Here is a 20,045-nt window from a genome sequence, read left to right as displayed (position 1 = left end):
AAAGTCATTCTAAAAGCGAAATTGTTGTGTATCATCTATATCTATATACGGCTTGTGTGTGTGTGTGTGTGTGTGTGTCTGTCTGTGTGTTCACGATGCACGGCCAAAGTTCTCGATGGATCTGCTTCAAATTTGGTGGGCATATTCAAGTAGACCCCGGACACAATCTGGTCGATAAAAATTTTCAACACGTGCTCTCAGCGCGCAGCGCTGTTCAAACCGATTTTGGTTTTTATGGTTTTTCTGTACATCCATTCCTAGTAACTCTTCCATATCTTCTCCAGTGTTTTGCGCGTTTATCTCCCTTCCTTCGTGTGGCGTCAATCGCGGGTACCCGCGAAGCCGGCGTACGGTGCGCAACTCACCCGGCGATGCCGGGTACTATTCGGCTCTACTTCTTCCCGGCGAAGCCGGGTATTCATACTCCGTCTCGCGATCATCCCGGCAAAGCGAGTAATCATCTAGTATACTATAAATTCTGCATATTTTGCAGAAAATGCACACCGAATTTTAACACAAACAGTTCTGCTTTATGAATGTTGTGGTCAAAAAACTTGAAGAGAAAAACGGTGTATTTGTTAGGAAACGCTACCGTTGCTGAGCTTTGGTTCAGTTTTGTGTGTTGCATGTAGTTGATTTATTTTTACTTTGTGGGAAAGTACCGATATTATATTTTGTAAACACAATATTTATGCTTGGACGAGAATGCAGGTGAACTTTCTAGTCCTGTCAAAACAAGTTGTTTACCATGCTGTTTGTAGTGTGACTTCGTGGCGTTCGTTCGGATTAAGTGCATCGGCGCTTTTTGATGTACGTCATAGAGAATGTTGCTAGTTTAGTCCATGCACGGCTCGTATAATGTAGTTGTATCGTGTTCGGTCTGGAATATTCTCGAGATTGAGTATTTACTATATATGTCTGCTACGTTGTGCAGTTGTATGTATGGAATGCTAAATAAATCCTCGAACTCAATTTGACGAGTTGTTTTCTGCTGCTGCGAAGACGGGCGACGTAGAATAAAAGAACACAACTATACGACATTTGAGAACTTGTGGCAATCTCAAGTGTCGTGTAACAATTGGGGGCCAAGCCAAGGATCTACGTTTAACGCCAAGGGTTTTCCAGCAACAAGGACTAGTGTCAAGACAGTCACAGGAGGTAGCCATCAATCGGGTGTATCCTGAGGGATCAGTATTGAGACTACGGAACCGTGGATTCGGTGTGACTGGTGAAGAGTTTGGTAATCGCCGCAGCTCGGTACGGTGAGCGACGCCGGAGTGTATCGGGATTACAGAGGTTAGCTGCCGTTTGGACGAGACGGACTTCGTCGCGGAGCTAGTGCATTAATACTACGAAATACGACTGAGGTACGTCGTGTACGTATCGTGAGCAGTGTGCGCCGTCACGTTAGACGAGGAGGGTGGCAGCCTGCGTCTACGAAGGTGAACAGCGACGAGAGAAGCATCGGAGGTGCAGTAGAGACTGTGTTCTTTTAGAAGACTACATTCGTCTACGTTCGGGGCTGTGAAAGAATACAGACGAACGCACCGGAAAAGACCAGAATGGCTGAGTTCTGGGGAAAAGGAATTGAACTGGGACTAAAAGGCAAGCAGTTGACGGAGTTCGTCGAGTCCCAGACACGACTGCTGGCGCAGCGTGAAGAAAGACAAGCGCAGCGTGAGCGTGAAGAAAGACAAGCGCAGCGTGAAGAAAGACAAGCGCAGCGTGAAGATAAAGAAAGACAAGCGCAGCGTGAAGAAAGAGAAAGAGAAGCACAGCGTGAAGAAAGGCAAATTGAGCTGAAACGCTTAGAGCTCCAGATAGAAATGGAGACGAAACGCTTAGAGCTTCAGACAGAAATGGTGCGTGTTCAAAGTGAGCACGAGGCACCACGCCAAAGAGATAACCAGCAGCAAATGTTACACAGGGCACCGAAACTTCCAGCATTCGCTGACGGGAAGGACCAGATCGACTGCTACCTTGCAAGATTCGAGAGGTTCGCTGAGAGTGCTAGATGGCAGCGCGACGACTGGGCGATTCAACTCAGCGCACATTTGACTGGGGCAGCACTTGAGGTCTACACTAGACTCTCAAATGATGACGCCAGAGACTATGATGTACTGAAGGAAGCTCTGTTGCGTTGCTACAACTTCACTGAAAGGGGCTACCGTCAACGCTTCCGCGAATGCCAGCCATTGTCTGGAGAGACACCGAGCCAGTTTGTGGAGCGCCTGTCGTCATACCTGCAGAAGTGGGTGGAGTTATCAGGTGAAGAGCAGTCATACGAGAGTCTGCGGGACTTGATCGTGAAGGAGCAGTTCCTTAATGCCTGCCCGAAGGACCTGGCGACCCGCTTGGAAGAGCAAAAACTGCGGGGTTTGAAGGACATTACTGATGCTGCTGAGCGTTATCTCATTGCTCATGGAAGGACCCTGGGGACGTCAAAGTCATCGAAACCTTTCCAGAAGAGCGGGAACCAGGGAAACCAACCTGCCAAGGGACAAACTGAGTCCGCACCATCATCCAATGAAGGGCAGAACATAACGTGTTTCCATTGCAATGCCAAGGGCCACCGAGTCGCCAACTGTCCCCAAAAGAAAAATAACGGACATGTCAATGACAAAGCGCAAGAACATCGACGGAGATATTACGACAACAAGAGGCAAACGAGTGGCTCGAACCAACAAGTATGTGCGAGCAGCGTCATACTTCCAAGGGCTGCCGAGCAAGTGGCTACACCATCGGACGTGGAAGAATGTATTTCTGATGGCCAGCTTCTACTCGCCAATGGCAAGTCAATCTCTGTCGTCGCCAGCGCAGCTGTGTCAGTGTCGAACATGCCCGTGTCAAAGGGATTTGTTGAGAAGCAGGAAGTGACTGTTCTCAGAGATTCGGGCTGCAATGGGGTCATCGTCAAAGAGGATCTGGTGCCAACAGAGAAGTTCACTGGTGACTTCAAGTGGACGCTCATGGCTGACAGCAAATGCGTGAAGGCACCAGTGGTAAAAATCCAGATCGATACTCCATACTTCACCGGAGAAGTTGAGGCCGTCTGCCTGAAGAAGCCCTTGTACGATCTACTAATTGGGAACATTGGGGGTGCGAGACGTCCTGATGACCCTGATTTCGAATGGAGAATGGGCTCAGCTCAGCCTGCTGCTGAGGAGGAAGACCCACTGCCATTCGCGAATGAAGATATCAGCGAACTGTTACGAGATGACAGAGCTACTGTGCATCGCCGCGACCAGCCGCAGGTTGTAAGCGCTGTGACGACCAGAGCCCAGGCGAAGAAGGACAAAACAACTACGCCACTCAGGGTCACCAACAGTTCTGCAACTGCTGTCGTGGACAGGGATCGGCTGATTCAGCTACAGGAAGCTGATTTGACCTTGACAAAGTACAGGAGTCGTCCTGTCAAGGAGATGACTAAGGGCGAAGGCACTGTGCACTTTGAAGTGAAGGCCAAGATTCTGTACAGAGTGTTCCAGCACGCGAGAGTCAACGGTGGGAAGCCATTACGTCAAGTTCTGGTGCCTCAACCACTTAGGCGCCAGGTGATGGAGGTGGCCCACGACTCTATTATGGGAGGTCACTTGGGGGTCAAGAAGACATCGGACAGAATCCAGGCTGCGTTTTACTGGCCAGGACTGCATGCAGATGTGACTCGATTCTGCCGATCGTGCGATATTTGCCAGAAAACCATACCTCGAGGAAGGGTCCCGAAAGTGCCGTTGCAGAAGATGCCTTTGATCGACCGACCTTTCAAGAGGGTGGCCATTGACCTCATCGGCGAGATCAAACCGCCAAGTGAAGCGGGTCATCGTTGGGTACTGACCCTGGTAGACTATGCAACCAGGTACCCAGAAGCCGTGCCTCTGAAGAAAATTGACACCGAGACTGTTGCCGAGGCACTTGTGGACATTTTCAGCAGAATTGGGGTTCCTGAAGAGATCCTCACAGACCTGGGGACACAGTTTGTCTCTGAATGCATGGAAGAGGTCAACAGGCTGCTGAGCATTCGTCACTTGACTACGACACCCTATCACCCGATGTGCAATGGGCTGGTAGAAAAATTCAATGCGACGCTGAAGTCCACGCTGAAGAAACTATGCAGTGAGCAGCCAAGGCAGTGGCATCGCTACATCAATGCCTTGCTGTTTGCATACAGGGAGGTGCCACAAGAGTCCACTGGATTCTCCCCGTTCGAGCTGATGTACGGGCGGACCGTGAGAGGCCCGATGCAGATACTAAAGGAATTGTGGACGAAAGATGTGGACACACCTGAAGTGAAGAACAGTTACCAGTACGTGTTCGAGTTGCGAGAGAAACTGGAGGAGACTCTCGAGATTGCGAGAGAAAACTTGAGAAAGTCTCAGGATAGTGGAAAGCACAAAGTGCTGATACTGCTTCCCACTGATCACAACAAACTACTGATGCAGTGGAAAGGCCCATACGAGGTTGAGGCCGTGGTAGGGATCAACGACTACAAGGTGAATGTCGGCAAGAAGTCCAAGATCTACCACGCTAACCTCCTGAAACTGTATGTGGAGAGACCTCCGGAAGCAGTACAGGTCGCAGCAAGTGCGGAAGAACCAGCCGAACTAGACGAGTTCGACGGCGAGGAACTACTGGAGTTGGGAGACCTCCACAAGAAAGAGGGAGTGGATGACGTCAAGCTAGGACCTGACCTGACAGAAGATCAGCAGAAGGAGCTGCATGATTTTATGGGCGACTTCACCCATAGGTTCTCTGATGTTCCAGGCTCTACGTCCTTGGTCGAACATGAAGTCCACCTCACATCTGACGTTCCTGTTCGCTCAAAACCATACCCTATCCCGTTTCAGGCTCGGGAATCCTTGAAGAAGGACATCGACAACATGTTGAAGATGGGGGTCATCCGTGAGTCATCATCCCCTTACTCATCTCCCGTTGTTGTTGTCAAGAAGAAAGACGGTACAAACAGGGACTTCAGGAAAGTGAATAAGATCACCGTGTTTGACCCTGAACCAATGCCGACGGCGGCTGATCTGTTCCGACGGTTGACTGGCAGTAAGATCTTCTCAAAGATCGATCTCAGCAAGGGATATTGGCAAATTCCTGTGCGCGAAGAGGACATACCAAAGACCGCCTTTGCAACTCCAGACGGAACGTATGAGTGCCTGCGGATGCCTTTTGGCATGGTGAACAGTGGTGCTACCCTGAAGAGGGGAATGCGAAAAATGCTCAAAGGAATGAAGAATGTTGTGTACTACTGGGATGATCTGCTAGTCCACACGGAGACCTTTGCGGAGCATCTGGAGACTTTGAGGGAACTGTTTTCCCACCTGACAAAAGCCAATCTGACCGTGAGACCCAGCAAGTGCATTTTGGGGACCGACAACGTTGACTTCATAGGTCATTCACTGAAGGAAGGTCAAAAGGGGCTTTTGTTGGAAAACGTCACCAAGATCCTCAATGCGCCACGTCCTGAAACCAAGAAGCAGGTGCGATCCTTCCTTGGATTGGCTGGGTACTACAGAGAGTTCATTCCAAACTTCGCCGCCATAACGGCGCCTTTGTCGGACATGACCCGAAAAGGATGCCCCAACCGAATACTCTGGGGACCAGCTCAGGAGAAGGCATACCAGACCGTGCGCGACCTGATGTCACGAGACCCGGTGCTACGCCTTCCTGATACCGCCAAAGAGTTCATCTTGCGTACAGACGCATCGGACGAAGGGATCGGCGCCATGCTGATGCAAGAACATGGAGGTAAACCGTTTCCGGTCAGCTATGCCAGCAAGAAGCTGTCAGGAGCCGAGAACTACTCGACCATGGAGAAAGAGTGTTTAGCCATCGTGTGGGGAATCAAGAAATTTGAACTCTACCTCCAAGGGGTGAAATTCGTGCTTCAGACTGATCACAAACCCCTCACCTACCTGAACTCTGCGAAGTTTGTGAATAATCGTATCATGAGGTGGGTGATGTACTTGCAGAACTTTGATATGCGAGTGGAATCGATCAAAGGTTCAGACAATGTTGGAGCAGATTTTCTCAGCCGAGTATGTGAGTAAAACTGTGTTCATTCTCCAACAGACTAATGTACAAACCTGGATTTCAATCTGTTATGTATACATAACATGTGTACAGGTAGCGTTTCAATGATTGAAAGAAATTAGGTAAATTTCTTCTGGTGTTGGGGGTAATGTTAGGAAACGCTACCGTTGCTGAGCTTTGGTTCAGTTTTGTGTGTTGCATGTAGTTGATTTATTTTTACTTTGTGGGAAAGTACCGATATTATATTTTGTAAACACAATATTTATGCTTGGACGAGAATGCAGGTGAACTTTCTAGTCCTGTCAAAACAAGTTGTTTACCATGCTGTTTTAGTGTGAGTTCGTGGCGTTCGTTCGGATTAAGTGCGTCGGCGCTTTTTGATGTACATCATAGAGAATGTTGCTAGTTTAGTCCATCCACGGCTCGTATAATGTAGTTGTATCGTGTTCGGTCTGGAATATTCTCGAGATTGAGTATTTACTATATATGTCAGCGCGATTTGAATGTTAAAAAAGCTTCTATTTGAGTTCTGCTACGTTGTGCAGTTGTATGTATGGAATGCTAAATAAATCCTCGAACTCAATTTGACGAGTTGTTTTCTGCTGCTGCGAAGACGGGCGACGTAGAATAAAAGAACACAACTATACGACATTTGAGAACTTGTGGCAATCTCAAGTGTCGTGTAACAGTATTAAACCCTTAAACTGGGACTAACTTCGCTTTTGTTAAGATTTCCTCCAAGTTGTCCCAACCTGTCCTGCATCAATGTCAGACACCCATCTCTTCACACTTCTGTCATTACAGTCGTGATGTGAGTGTGACTAGAGCTTCAAGTTTTCTTTTGTCTCACAGAATATGTGTGTCTTTGGCCCACATTATTTGATATTCCATAGCGTATGTGTTCCTTTATTCAAACTACATGTATTGTGTAACTCCACTCAACCTGATTGTCTGCACACAATTATTATCTCTTTACACTGGACCTGTGTGTTTATAGCATGTAGACAGTTATTTGTTTTCATCCTACAGTCCCTGAATTATTTTTCTCTCAGAGAACACGGGTTGCTGACAGCAAAAAAACAAAATACATAATATATGAACATAAATTTTGTTTTAATATAAAGAAATAACAAAACGACAAAGGTCCAATTTTTGGAACGTTTCTCTTCTTCTTCTTCTTCTTCTTCTTCTTCTTCTTCTTCTTCTTCTTCTTCTTCTTCTTCTTCTTCTTCTTGTTCTTCTTCTTGTTCTTGTTCTTCTTGTTCTTGTTTTAGTTCTTCTTCTTCTTCTACTTCTTCTTCTACTTCTTCTTCTTCTTCTTCTTCTTCTTCTTCTTCTTCTTCTTCTTCTTCTTCTTCTTCTTCTTCTTCTTCTTCTTCTTCTTCTTCTTCTTCTTGTTCTTCTACTTCTTCTACTTCTTCTTCGTTCATGGGGTTCACTTATGTTTTCAGCACGAGTGGAGTTTTACGTGAAAACCCGTTTTTTTACTCCGCCATTCAGGCAGCATACGCCGATTTCGGGCGAGGCATGCTGGGTATTTTCGTGTTTCTATAACCCACCGAACTCTGACATGGATTACAAGATCTTTTCCGTGCGGACTTGGTCTTGTGCTTACTTGAACACACGAAGGGGGTTAAGTCACTAGCAAGTCTGCTCATAAGTTGACCTGGGAGATCAGAAAAATCTCCACACTTAACCCTTCAGGCGGCAGCGACCGGGATTCGAACTCACGACCTCCCGATTGGGAGGCCGACGTCTTACCACCTCGCCACTGCGCCCGTCTTTGGACGTTTAATTAAGGCCGACAAGAACCTTGACCTCACGGCCTTTAAAGTGGACACACCAGAGACATGACGGAATGTGTACACTACATTGGGGTGTGCACGTTAAAGATCCCACGATTGACAAAAGGGTCTTTCCTGGCAAAAATGTATAGGCATAGATAAAAAAAAAAGTCCACAAAATACCCGTGTGACTTGGAATAATAGGCCGTGAAAAGTAAATATTCGCCGTAATGGCTTGAGATTTACTGGCCGATGTGAATGCGTGATATATTGTGTAAAAAAATGCATCTCACACGGCAGAAATTAATATGTAAAGCGCTTAGAGAACGTCAAGCGCTATGTAAATCTCCCATATAAATAAAAAATTAAAAAATAAAAAAGTTGAATGCTCACACTATTCGTCAACACAATGACTCATTTTTATCTGATCAAATTCATCTTTACTCTCTCTCTCTCCCGATAAGGAAGTTATGCACACATTTATCTGTTGTAAAACAAGTTTATGTGTTTCGGATTTTGGAGAAAAAAAATCTGTTCGCCCATAAAAACCTGTGATTGTGCCTATAGCCAAAAGTTGTTCTCTTATTCTACAGGACGTGTGTGCCCCCAAGTCAGGTGTTCCCGACCCTGCCCCGACGGTTACAAGACAGTTAATGGATGTCCCAGCTGTCAGTGCAGAGACGGTGAGTGACCTTTGACCTTCCCATATACATAGAGGTACAGTGGAACCCCCTATTAAGACCCCCGATGTAAGACTCTCTCCCTTGTTAAGACCCCCCGATGTAAGACTCTCTACCTTGTTAAGACCCCCCGATGTAAGACTCTCTCCCTTGTTAAGACCCCCCGATGTAAGACTCTCTCCCTTGTTAAGACCCCCCGATGTAAGACTCACTCCCTTGTTAAGACCCCCCGATGTAAGACTCTCTCCCTTGTTAAGACCCCCCGATGTAAGACTCTCTCCCTTGTTAAGACCCCCGATGTAAGACTCTCTCCCTTGTTAAGACCCCCCGATGTAAGACTCCCTCCCTTGTTAAGACCCCCCGATGTAAGACTCTCTCCCTTTTTAAGACCCCCCGATGTAAGACTCACTCCCTTGTTAAGACCCCCGATGTAAGACTCTCTCCCTTGTTAAGACCCCCCGATGTAAGACTCACTCCCTTGTTAAGACCCCCCGATGTAAGACTCTCTACCTTGTTAAGACCCCCCGATGTAAGACTCTCTCCCTTGTTAAGACCCCCCGATGTAAGACTCTCTCCCTTGTTAAGACCCCCCGATGTAAGACTCTCTCCCTTGTTAAGACCCCCCGATGTAAGACTCACTCCCTTGTTAAGACCCCCCGATGTAAGACTCTCTACCTTGTTAAGACCCCCCGATGTAAGACTCTCTCCCTTGTTAAGACCCCCCGATGTAAGACTCTCTCCCTTGTTAAGACCCCCCGATGTAAGACTCACTCCCTTGTTAAGACCCCCCGATGTAAGACTCTCTCCCTTGTTAAGACCCCCCGATGTAAGACTCTCTCCCTTGTTAAGACCCCCCGATGTAAGACTCTCTCCCTTGTTAAGACCCCCCGATGTAAGACTCTCTCCCTTGTTAAGACCCCCGATGTAAGACTCTCTCCCTTGTTAAGACCCCCCTGATGTAAGACTCACTCCCTTGTTAAGACCCCCCGATGTAAGACTCTCTCCCTTGTTAAGACCCCCCGATGTAAGACTCACTCCCTTGTTAAGACCCCCCGATGTAAGACTCTCTACCTTGTTAAGACCTCCCGATGTAAGACTCTCTCCCTTGTTAAGACCCCCCGATGTAAGACTCTCTCCCTTGTTAAGACCCCCCGATGTAAGACTCTCTCCCTTGTTAAGACCCCCCGATGTAAGACTCTCTCCCTTGTTAAGACCCCCCGATGTAAGACTCTCTCCCTTGTTAAGACCCCCCGATGTAAGACTCTCTCCCTTGTTAAGACCCCCGATGTAAGACTCCCTCCCTTGTTAAGACCCCCCGATGTAAGACTCTCTCCCTTGTTAAGACCCCCGATGTAAGACTCCCTCCCTTGTTAAGACCCCCCGATGTAAGACTCTCTCCCTTGTTAAGACCCCCCGATGTAAGACTCACTCCCTTGTTAAGACCCCCCGATGTAAGACTCTCTCCCTTGTTAAGACCCCCCGATGTAAGACCCACTCCCTTGTTAAGACCCCCCGATGTAAGACTCTCTCCCTTGTTACGACCCCCCGATGTAAGACTCTCTCCCTTGTTAAGACCCCCCGATGTAAGACTCTCTCCCTTGTTAAGACCCCCCGATGTAAGACTCTCTCCCTTGTTAAGACCCCCCGATGTAAGATTCTCTCCCTTGTTAAGACCCCCGATGTAAGACTCTCTCCCTTGTAAAGACCCCCCGATGTAAGACTCCCTCCCTTGTTTAGACCCCCCGATGTAAGACTCTCTCCCTTGTTAAGACCCCCCGATGTAAGACTCACTCCCTTGTTAAGACCCCCCGATGTAAGACTCTCTCCCTTGTTAAAACCCCCCGATGTAAGACTCACTCCCTTGTTAAGACCCCCCGATGTAAGACTCTCTCCCTTGTTAAAACCCCCCGATGTAAGACTCTCTCCCTTGTTAAGACCCCCCGATGTAAGACTCACTCCCTTGTTAAGACCCCCCGATGTAAGACTCACTCCCTTGTTAAGACCCCTCGATGTAAGACTCTCTCCCTTGTTAAGACCCCCCGATGTAAGACTCTCTCCCTTGTTAAAACCCCCCGATGTAAGACTCTCTCCCTTGTTAAGACCCCCCGATGTAAGACTCTCTCCCTTGTTAAGACCCGTGTTTTCAAAGTTTTTGTTCAAAATCTCAAAATAAGCCGACAAGTTGTTGCCTATTTTAAGACTTTCAATTTTAAGACTTGATTTTCTCAGATTTTGTTGAGATCTTAATATGTGGTTCCGCTTTATTCACGCTTGTTCAGATCGCTTATGTCCCTTACAATATATATGAAAATGACGTTATGTGTGTTGTGTTTTAGTCGTGAGACCGCCTGTGTGCCCCCTCGTGCTGTGTGCCAAGCCTTGCCCTACCGGCTACCTGCAGAAAAACGGTTGTCAGACCTGCCAGTGTAAGGGTAAGCTGCTGGAGTCACATGTCAGTATATCAATGTTATGTTTCTTGTATCTTGTTTTTCCACTTCAAAGGCCAATGGATGTTTCGCTTTGTCTTTATTCAATGTTAGATAAACCTAAGTGCACGCGCACGCACGCACGCACACACACACACACACACACACACACACACACACACACACACACGCGCACGCAGGCTACACAAAAGTGCACAGTAACTATCTTGCTTTCGGGATCTATCCATTAAACTGTCATGGAGGGGGTGGGGGGGGGGGGGGGGAACATTCATACAATCTTTTCATTGCCGTCACCGTTAGATGTCAGCGCGTTAATGCTGTCAACATCACTGACAGTGATATGTAGGCCTCTGGTTTATCGTGTGATTGTCATTATGCACTAGCGTTTTCTAAGGTCGCCCATACAAGTATGTTTGTGGCTGCCTTTAGGTCCTCTGGTCTCTCTGTTTATATGTCTGTTCATTTGTATGTTCATGCTTGACTATTGAATGTCTGGAAGTTTCGAGTGTTTGTGGCCAAGCCACTTTGGGCGGGGAGATGGCTCAGTCGGTAGCGGCGCTGGCTTTCAGTGAAACCAGTCAGTCGCTATCGCCCTGGGTTCGACCCCACGTTTGGCACATATATAATATGGATTTATTTCCCAGGGCCAACTTTCTGCAGACTCCCCCGCCTCCAAACACCTCCGTGTGCACGCACGCGCACGATTAAGATTGACAGCGAATGAACACGCGCATGCAGTAAAGAGGAAGAACGGGTAGCATCGTATTGTACGACCGCTCGCTTATCCTAGCGATAAAGCAACCCACATTTCTACGAGGGTAGCCTCAGAGGACGATATACTTTATCCTTATTTGTATTCTTACATATCAATACGATTCTGTTCTTCCCTTGCAGAGCTCGTCATACCGCGGTGTGGACCTATCTGCAAATTAGGCTGTCGCAACGGATTTGTCAAGGGCCCCGACGGCTGTCCCATTTGCAAGTGCAGGCCTGTTGTCCCCTGGCCCAGTGAGTTATCTTTCCTTACTGGAGCGTAATGCTTCCATCTTTCTTGTGTAAACCATCCTTTAAATCATACAGTTAAGCTTTCATATTGTCCTGTGAGGTTACCCCCATGAAAATTCGGGCTGCTTTTTCACTGGAAAGCGAGCTGCCATACAATACAGCGCTACTCTTTTTTTTCTTTCTTTTCTGCATGCGCGTATTCAAGTTTACAATCCCTGAGACTGCCTTTGAGAGCCAGGGATCTTTATCGTGCGCATGCATCATATACCGGTCTAGAAGTGTACAAGGGATATGAACAGCCTTTTATTTGGACACGTACCCACAATCATCAGAGTGAGAACTCGTTGCTGAATTAACTTCGCAACTCACAACTGTCTCCATCTGTGAAATTGATTCAGCTTTGGACAACTTCTCTGCACAGAAAGCAGACGGTATCCATGTTCCACCCCCGTGTCAACTCTGTGGCACATAAAAGACCTCGGTCATTCTGCCAACAGTGGAGGTGGCTTAACACGCATACACCTGGGTAGCCCCGCGACTCTGTTGCTGCTATCTTTCTACTGGGAAGGAAGCGACCCGAACTTTCCAGCGATGGGACAATAAAGTAATGAAAATTAAAATGAACATGAAAATGAAAATTGAAATGTATCTTTAAAGGCGTTTTAAACAAAGCGCTTTATTGCAAAGATGTATCACTTTTATTTTAACACATTGGGTAGATTAAAATGTTGTAATCGTCTTAACCTGTAATCTTGGAATAAAGATAGTTCATACAGTAACGGAAACCAGGTCACGTGATGTTTATCCGTTGTTTGCAAGCAGGTCACGTGATGTTTATCCGTTGTTTGCAAGCAGGTCACTTTGATGTTTACCCGTTGTTTGCAAGCAGGTCACGTGATGTTTACCTGTTGTTTGCAAGCAGGGCCCGTGGAGCCGGTCTGTGGACCCATCTCCTGCACAATGGGCTGTCGCAACGGATTCGTCAAGGGCCCCGACGGCTGTCCCATCTGCGAGTGCAAGCCTGTCGCCCCCAGGCCCAGTGAGTTATCTTTTCTGTACTGCAATATCACAAGTTAAAATGGTACCTCCCTTCACCAGGCCCAGTGAGTTATCTTTTCTTTACTGCAATGTCACAAGTTAAAATGGTACCCCCCTTCACCAGGCCCAGTGAGTTATCTTTTCTGTACTGCAATATCACAAGTTAAAATGGTACCTCCCTTCACCAGGCCCAGTGAGTTATCTTTTCTTTACTGTAATTTCACAAGTTAAAATGGTACCTCCCTTCCCCAGGCCCAGTGAGTTATCTTTTCTTTACTGTAATGTCACAAGTTAAAATGGTACCTCCCTTCACCAGGCCCAGTGAGTTATCTTTTCTTTACTGCAATGTCACAAGTTAAAATGGTACCCCCTTCACCAGGCCCAGTGAGTTATCTTTTCTTTACTGCAATGTCACAAGTTAAAATGGTACCTCCCTTCACCAGGCCCAGTGAGTTATCATTTCTTTACTGCAATGTCACAAGTTAAAATGGTACCCCCTTCACCAGGCCCAGTGAGTTATCTTTTCTTTACTGCAATGTCACAAGTTACAATGGTACCTCCCTTCACCAGGCCCAGTGAGTTATCTTTTCTTTACTGTAATGTCACAAGTTAAAATGGTACCTCCCTTCCCCAGACCCAGTGAGTTATCTTTTCTTTACTGTAATGTCACAAGTTAAAATGGTACCTCCTTCCCCAGGCCCAGTGAGTTATCTTTTCTTTATGTGGTGGAGCGCATGCGGGTGTTGCAATTACAAAAAACGAGAGGGAGAGAGTACACAAACAATAAAAAGTTTGAATACATATAATGATGTTCTCTGTCCTCTTTATTGCATAACACTCACGCACACAATCACCAAGCATTTAAAATAAAAGTTAAAAATAGGTTCGTCAGACTAATGCTACTTTTCAATAAACATTTTCAACACTTAGTCTGAAAAAGGTGGAAACACATACTCCGCACTCAACTCAGAAGTAGCTTGAGGCAAATCTCTACAACGAAAAAGTTCTGTTGCCACAACACTATAAAGTCACTGGTGTACGTGTGCTCTAAAACACGCTATTAAACACGGTAGTAAAACACTACCTAGAACTAACACGCTAGTACTAAACACACACGCTATCAGAAACGCTGTAGTAAAACATACACATACACTATACACTATACACTATACACTATACACTATACGCTATACACGCTATCCCACCAAGAGTCCGCTCGGCTGGGAAAACAAAAAGTAAAAGCAAAGTCAGTAATCACCGAAACGACAATTCATATCAAAGTATCATCTCACACAGTCATCAACACCACAATTACAATCATTCAAGTTCCAGTATTACATCATGCATGTTTGGTTTTCTCAATCTTATCGTTGGCCTTCTCTTCTGTTGTTAATTACACATCATTTTATTACAGCAGTCAATTTCCTGACAAAACAACAGACCATTTAGCCAAATCCAATATTGGTCCGAGAGGGGACCAACTTTCTGTGCTTGCTGAGATCTAATTCCACACATTCACATGACTAAAGAACAATCAAATTATTGTGCCAATTCCAAAGAAGATGTACCGATAACAAAAGGTCTATTCTCACCTGGTCTACATCATCTCTGGACACGAAACACTCCCTGGTTCACAACAGCATTCGGTTCCAGGACATACAGCCAACACACACTCCATCACTCCAATTGGTACACACCAACACACACTTTTTCACTTCACAAATGCATCACAAATGCATAATTCATCCAAAGGCCGGCAAGGCTTGACATGTTCTTTCTCTGTCAGTCCAGGCCACAAGTGCGCGTTTGTTTCAAACTTTGGCCGAGTTCATTACAACTTTTACTCATTTTAGTCGGGAAAAGGGGAAGGGGGAAGAGGGTCCTATATGCCGCTGCTTGATTATGCGTCGCCACCCCAAACATTCTTTTATCAATACGATCTAAACAAATTTAACTTATTAAGAACAAAACTAAGCATTCCCCATTCAGGAATATTCAAACAAATGCATAGTCTGTGTGTTTTCATTCAAACCGAACACGCAGACGTAACCGATAGACACAAGCTGACACCCCTGTCTGTGAAATGACGAAACCCTGAAACCTACGTCATACCGACGTCATACCTACGATAACAGCCTACGACGCAATACAGGCGCTAGAAATTATAATTCTATTGACACAGTCACACAATGTCAAAACAGATTTCTCTCACTCACCACATTTACTGTAATATCACAAGTTAAAATGGTACCCCCTTCACCAGGCCCAGTGAGTTATCTTTTCTTTACTGTATTATCACAAGTTAAAAAGGTACCCCCTTCCACAGGCCCATTGAGTTATCTTTTCTTTACTGTAATATCACAAGTTAAAATGGTACCCCCTTCACCAGGCCCAGTGAGTTATCTTTTCTTTACTGTAATGTCACAAGTTAAAATGGTACCTCCCTTCACCAGGCCCAGTGAGTTATCTTTTCTTTACTGCAATGTCACAAGTTAAAATGGTACCTCCCTTCACCAGGCCCAGTGAGTTATCTTTTCTTTACTGCAATGTCACAAGTTAAAATGGTACCCCCCTTCACCAGGCCCAGTGAGTTATCTTTTCTTTACTGTAATGTCACAAGTTAAAATGGTACCCCCCTTCACCAGGCCCAGTGAGTTATCTTTTCTTTACTGTAATGTCACAAGTGGTACCTCCCTTCACCAGGCCCAGTGAGTTATCTTTTCTTTACTGTAATGTCACAAGTTAAAATGGTACCCCCTTCACCAGGCCCAGTGAGTTATCTTTTCTTTACTGTAATATCACAAGTTAAAATGGTACCCCCTTCACCGGGCCCAGTGAGTTATCTTTTCTTTACTGTAATATCACAAGTTAAAATGGTACCTCCCTTCACCAGGCCCAGTGAGTTATCTTTTCTTTACTGTAATGTCACAAGTTAAAATGGTACCCCCTTCCCCAGGCCCAGTGAGTTATCTTTTCTTTACTGTAATGTCACAAGTTAAAATGGTACCCCCTTCACCAGGCCCAGTGAGTTATCTTTTCTTTACTGTAATATCACAAGTTAAAATTGTACCCCCCTTCACCAGGCCCAGTGAGTTATCGTTTCTTTACTGTAATATCACAAGTTAAAATGGTACCCCCTTCACCAGGCCCAGTGAGTTATCTTTTCTTTACTGCAATGTCACAAGTTAAAATGGTACCCCCCTTCACCAGGCCCAGTGAGTTATCTTTTCTTTACTGCAATGTCACAAGTTAAAATGGTACCTCCCTTCACCAGGCCCAGTGAGTTATCTTTTCTTTACTGTAATGTCACAAGTGGTACCTTCCTTCACCAGGCCCAGTGAGTTATCTTTTCTTTACTGTAATGTCACAAGTAGTACCTCCCTTCACCAGGCCCAGTGAGTTATCTTTTCTTTACTGTAATGTCACAAGTGGTACCTTTCTTCACCAGGCCCAGTGAGTTATCTTTTCTTTACTGTAATGTCACAAGTTAAAATGGTACCCCCCTTCACCAGGCCCAGTGAGTTATCTTTTCTTTACTGCAATGTCACAAGTGGTACCTCCCTTCACCAGGCCCAGTGAGTTATCGTTTCTTTACTGTAATGTCACAAGTGGTACCTCCCTTCACCAGGCCCAGTAAGTTATCTTTTCTTTACTGCAATGTCACAAGTTAAAATGGTACCTCCCTTCACCAGGCCCAGTGAGTTCAGCTTTCTTTACTGAAACACAATGCTTCCATCTTTCTTGTGTAAACCATACTGCAAGTGCTAAGGAGAGCGGGGATTGGGCTCAAATCATCTTGGAATTGACACATGTTTCAGCGGCTTTGTATGTTCATAGCTCTTTTTTCGTTTTTTGTGTATGTTTAAAACAAACACGTTTTACTTTCTACGTTCGTTACTTATCATTATCCAGTTGCTGGTAAAGTTGGATCACTTTCTAAAGAGGAAGGTGGCAGCAAATATAGTACCGCTGCTCAGGTCTGGATCTGGATCTGGTAAGGGTACGTTGCGGGAGCCAGTATTGGCTATCGTCGTAACGGAAACTGGGAGAGCGCAGCGCCTATTTAAAAATGACCTCTATTTATGGGCATAGTGCTGTTAACAGTTGTTGCCCCACTTTCCTTGCTCTACACTTTCTTTAAAAGTTCCTGTACTGTTCACTGCTGATTGTCGAGTGGACAGTCCACCAGCTCATGGTTTCAGTTGGAGTTCCGGTTAAAAATCTTTTTCTTCTTCTTCTTCTTCTTCTTCTTTCTTTTTCTTCTTATTTGTATTATCATTATTACTATTATTATCATTTAATCGTCTGTACACAGGCTCGTGCCGCCGGCGGTGCATGAGGTTCTGTCTGATAAGCTCCCTTGGCAGAAGCGTTTTCCCGTCAGACTGTGACTGCGACTGTTCGCCCTACCTCAGACTGTCTTCACCTCGCAGCCGCTCTTATGGCAGACAGGTGTGTGTGTGTGTGTGTGTGTGTGTGTGTTGGATGTGTGTGTGTGTGTGGTGTGTGTGTGTGTGTGTGTGTGTGTGTGAGCGTGTGTGTATGTGTGTGTACGTGTGTGTGTGTGTGTTGGTGGTATGGGTGTCAGTGCGTGTGTGTATGTGTGTGTGTGTGTGTGTGTGTGTGTGAGCACAAATTGAGTTTGCGACTTGGGCCTTTTTTCTTGCTCTGACCAGTGAGATGTTGATATGTTCACAGGTCACTCCGTAATTGATGATCAAAGAAGTTAAGCCGCACGATCCATTCATCCAGGGCTCGACCAGCTCTGGGTTTTGGCGACAGTCCATTGGAATCCCATCTCCTGATACATGGAGTGTACTGTTGTTGTGATCACTTTTCAAATGAAACATTAAATCGACACCGATAAGGAGTGAAGATTGAGTTGCGTTGTTGCTAGTCGTGGATGTGACAGAGGACGCACGCACGCAGTCACACACATCACACACACACATACACACACATACACACACACACATACACACACATACACACACACACACACACACACACACTATCTCTCTCTCTCTCTCTCTCTCACGCACATTCACACAAATACATATATACGTTCACATAATAACAAACCAACGCACATATAAACGTGCATATATACACGCACGCAATCACACACACACTCACCTACACACACACACTCACTTACACACACACATTACTAAAGCAGTTATGATTGTACAAACTTTATTGTTCCACAAAAAGAAAGTTTTCACCATTCGATATTGATAGAATTGGTTTTAATCAAGAGATCATGTGCCATAAAGAAAATGATCCAATTACTTCAGAATTTTGGAACGTTGACAGTCTATCGGGTTTTAGATTTTTAATTTCCCCACAAAATTCAAATTTTGCATCCTTGCTAAAACATAAAACTCTTGGCTAGGCTTCATTTCCTGAAACAAACACCCACAAATTGAATGATAACCGATATATGCTGAACTGCATTGCTTAAAAAAAATCATACCTGGTTGAAATTAAAAATCTAAAGTTTTCATGACCTTTTCTTTGATTTATATTTGATAGCAAGGCTTCAAGGAGAGTTTCTGTACGGCACATTGTAAAATTGGCTTTTTTCGGGTATTTTGGTCCCTTGACTTGCACAAAATGTCAGCTGGATTTACAAACCAATAATGGTTTGGCTTCCCCTATTGGTCACATACTAAATTGGCGAAACAAATGTAGATACAAATATAACAAAAGGAAAATGAATTATATTTTTACCAGGGTGTATATTTTTTTATAATCTCAAAATAGAAATATTTTGCAGCAGAGCATAAAAGGCGTGCAGATTTGCAATTCATTAAGAATCACAGACTAATATAAGCATGGCACAAAAAAGAAAATACGCACACAGCCGTTAAAGGGAATATGTCTAGCAAAAGCAATGTCTCAAATTGCCCCAATAGCTATACAGTTCATCTTGGGGGTAGTTATTTAATGACCACACACAAGGAATACCTTAAAATAAACGTTGGAGCGCTGAGTTACTCAAATTAAAATCGGCTGTATTTTGAGTAGGAATCCCAGACTGTAATTCTGATTGTGATACGGCACTATGCGCGACTCCTACTTTTCTTCCTACCTTTTGACTGTGAGCATTCCATGCGCTATTCATTGAAATACATATTTGAAATAGAGCAAGAGCTACAGCGTTTGTTTTGGGGGTTGAAGAGATGACAACACACACGGAGAAGGTCTTAGATACAGTGTTTGAGCGTTCTATTTTTCAAATCTAAATGCTGTGTTTGGTAGTCATTTTTGAATGTTTTATGTATGTTTTATTACGGACACAAAAGCTCAGCAATGCAATTTCTCTTTTAGAGATTAATAAAGTTATTGTATTGTATTGTATTGTAGACCTTGATATTCTCCAGTTTACATTTTGTCAGTGTTTGTAGCCCTATTTGAAGCGTTCTAGCCCTGTTTGGCACGGACTCTGCATGCGTTAGCTGGACTGTAGGTTTGACTGCCTCAATCCAACGGTCTTGATCTGCTTTGACGAATGGGTATAGATGAAAACAAAACTTGTAAATAATAATGACGACCGGAAGTCCGGACTCCTGACATGAGAGCTGTTAATGCAAACCACTCGCTGATTAAACTTCATTTAATTAGTTGGCATAGTTTCGGAGCAATCTTAAGCAAATCATTGCAAGTGTTTTTAAATGACAGTACAGCCAATTTCCCTAGAACGTGTTAAGGTCCAGTTCGCCAGAAAACTCTCCAATATGGCGGCTTAGACAACTGATATATGTTTAAGTATCACAAAAGAACAATGTATACTCGTATTAATCTATCATCAAACTTGTTCTGCTGACAATGTGCCATTGGTTTGTCTTATAGAGATAATGCGGCCGCGTCTTGGGTGAAAGTACCCCCTTAATCGACCGGACAAAAACACACATTTACAATTAGAAATACGATACAAATTCAGACAAAGCTACACTTTTCAGCTTATGCACACATTAAACAAATTCAAATTACCAGAACAGACTAAGTTAAATGGCTAGTCATTACGTATAATGTAGATGTTACTTCAGCCA

At 45.0% G+C, this 20,045-nt stretch overlaps 1 protein-coding gene across 3 annotated transcripts in view; it reads left to right on the top strand.

Moving 5' to 3' along the window:
* LOC138955059 (antistasin-like) overlaps positions 1–17,860 on the top strand; it is a 22,255-nt gene extending 4,395 nt beyond the window's left edge. For 2 of the 3 annotated variants that reach the window (XM_070326772.1, XM_070326771.1), the window contains exons 5-10: positions 8,414–8,503; positions 10,837–10,932; positions 11,842–11,955; positions 12,875–12,991; positions 17,306–17,442; positions 17,689–17,860. In XM_070326772.1, the coding sequence (XP_070182873.1) occupies positions 8,414–8,503; positions 10,837–10,932; positions 11,842–11,955; positions 12,875–12,991; positions 17,306–17,442; positions 17,689–17,700 (566 nt within the window). In that variant the 3' untranslated portion in view covers positions 17,701–17,860. The remainder of the gene's footprint in view (positions 1–8,413; positions 8,504–10,836; positions 10,933–11,841; positions 11,956–12,874; positions 12,992–17,305; positions 17,443–17,688) is intronic. The other variant, XM_070326773.1, reaches the window with a different exon arrangement.
* Positions 17,861–20,045: the final 2,185 nt, after the last annotated feature.

Source organism: Littorina saxatilis, unplaced genomic scaffold (genome assembly GCF_037325665.1).
Source record: "Littorina saxatilis isolate snail1 unplaced genomic scaffold, US_GU_Lsax_2.0 scaffold_206, whole genome shotgun sequence".
NCBI classification, from domain to species: Eukaryota; Metazoa; Mollusca; class Gastropoda; order Littorinimorpha; family Littorinidae; genus Littorina; species Littorina saxatilis.
This window is presented reverse-complemented; position numbering and strand designations above follow the sequence as displayed.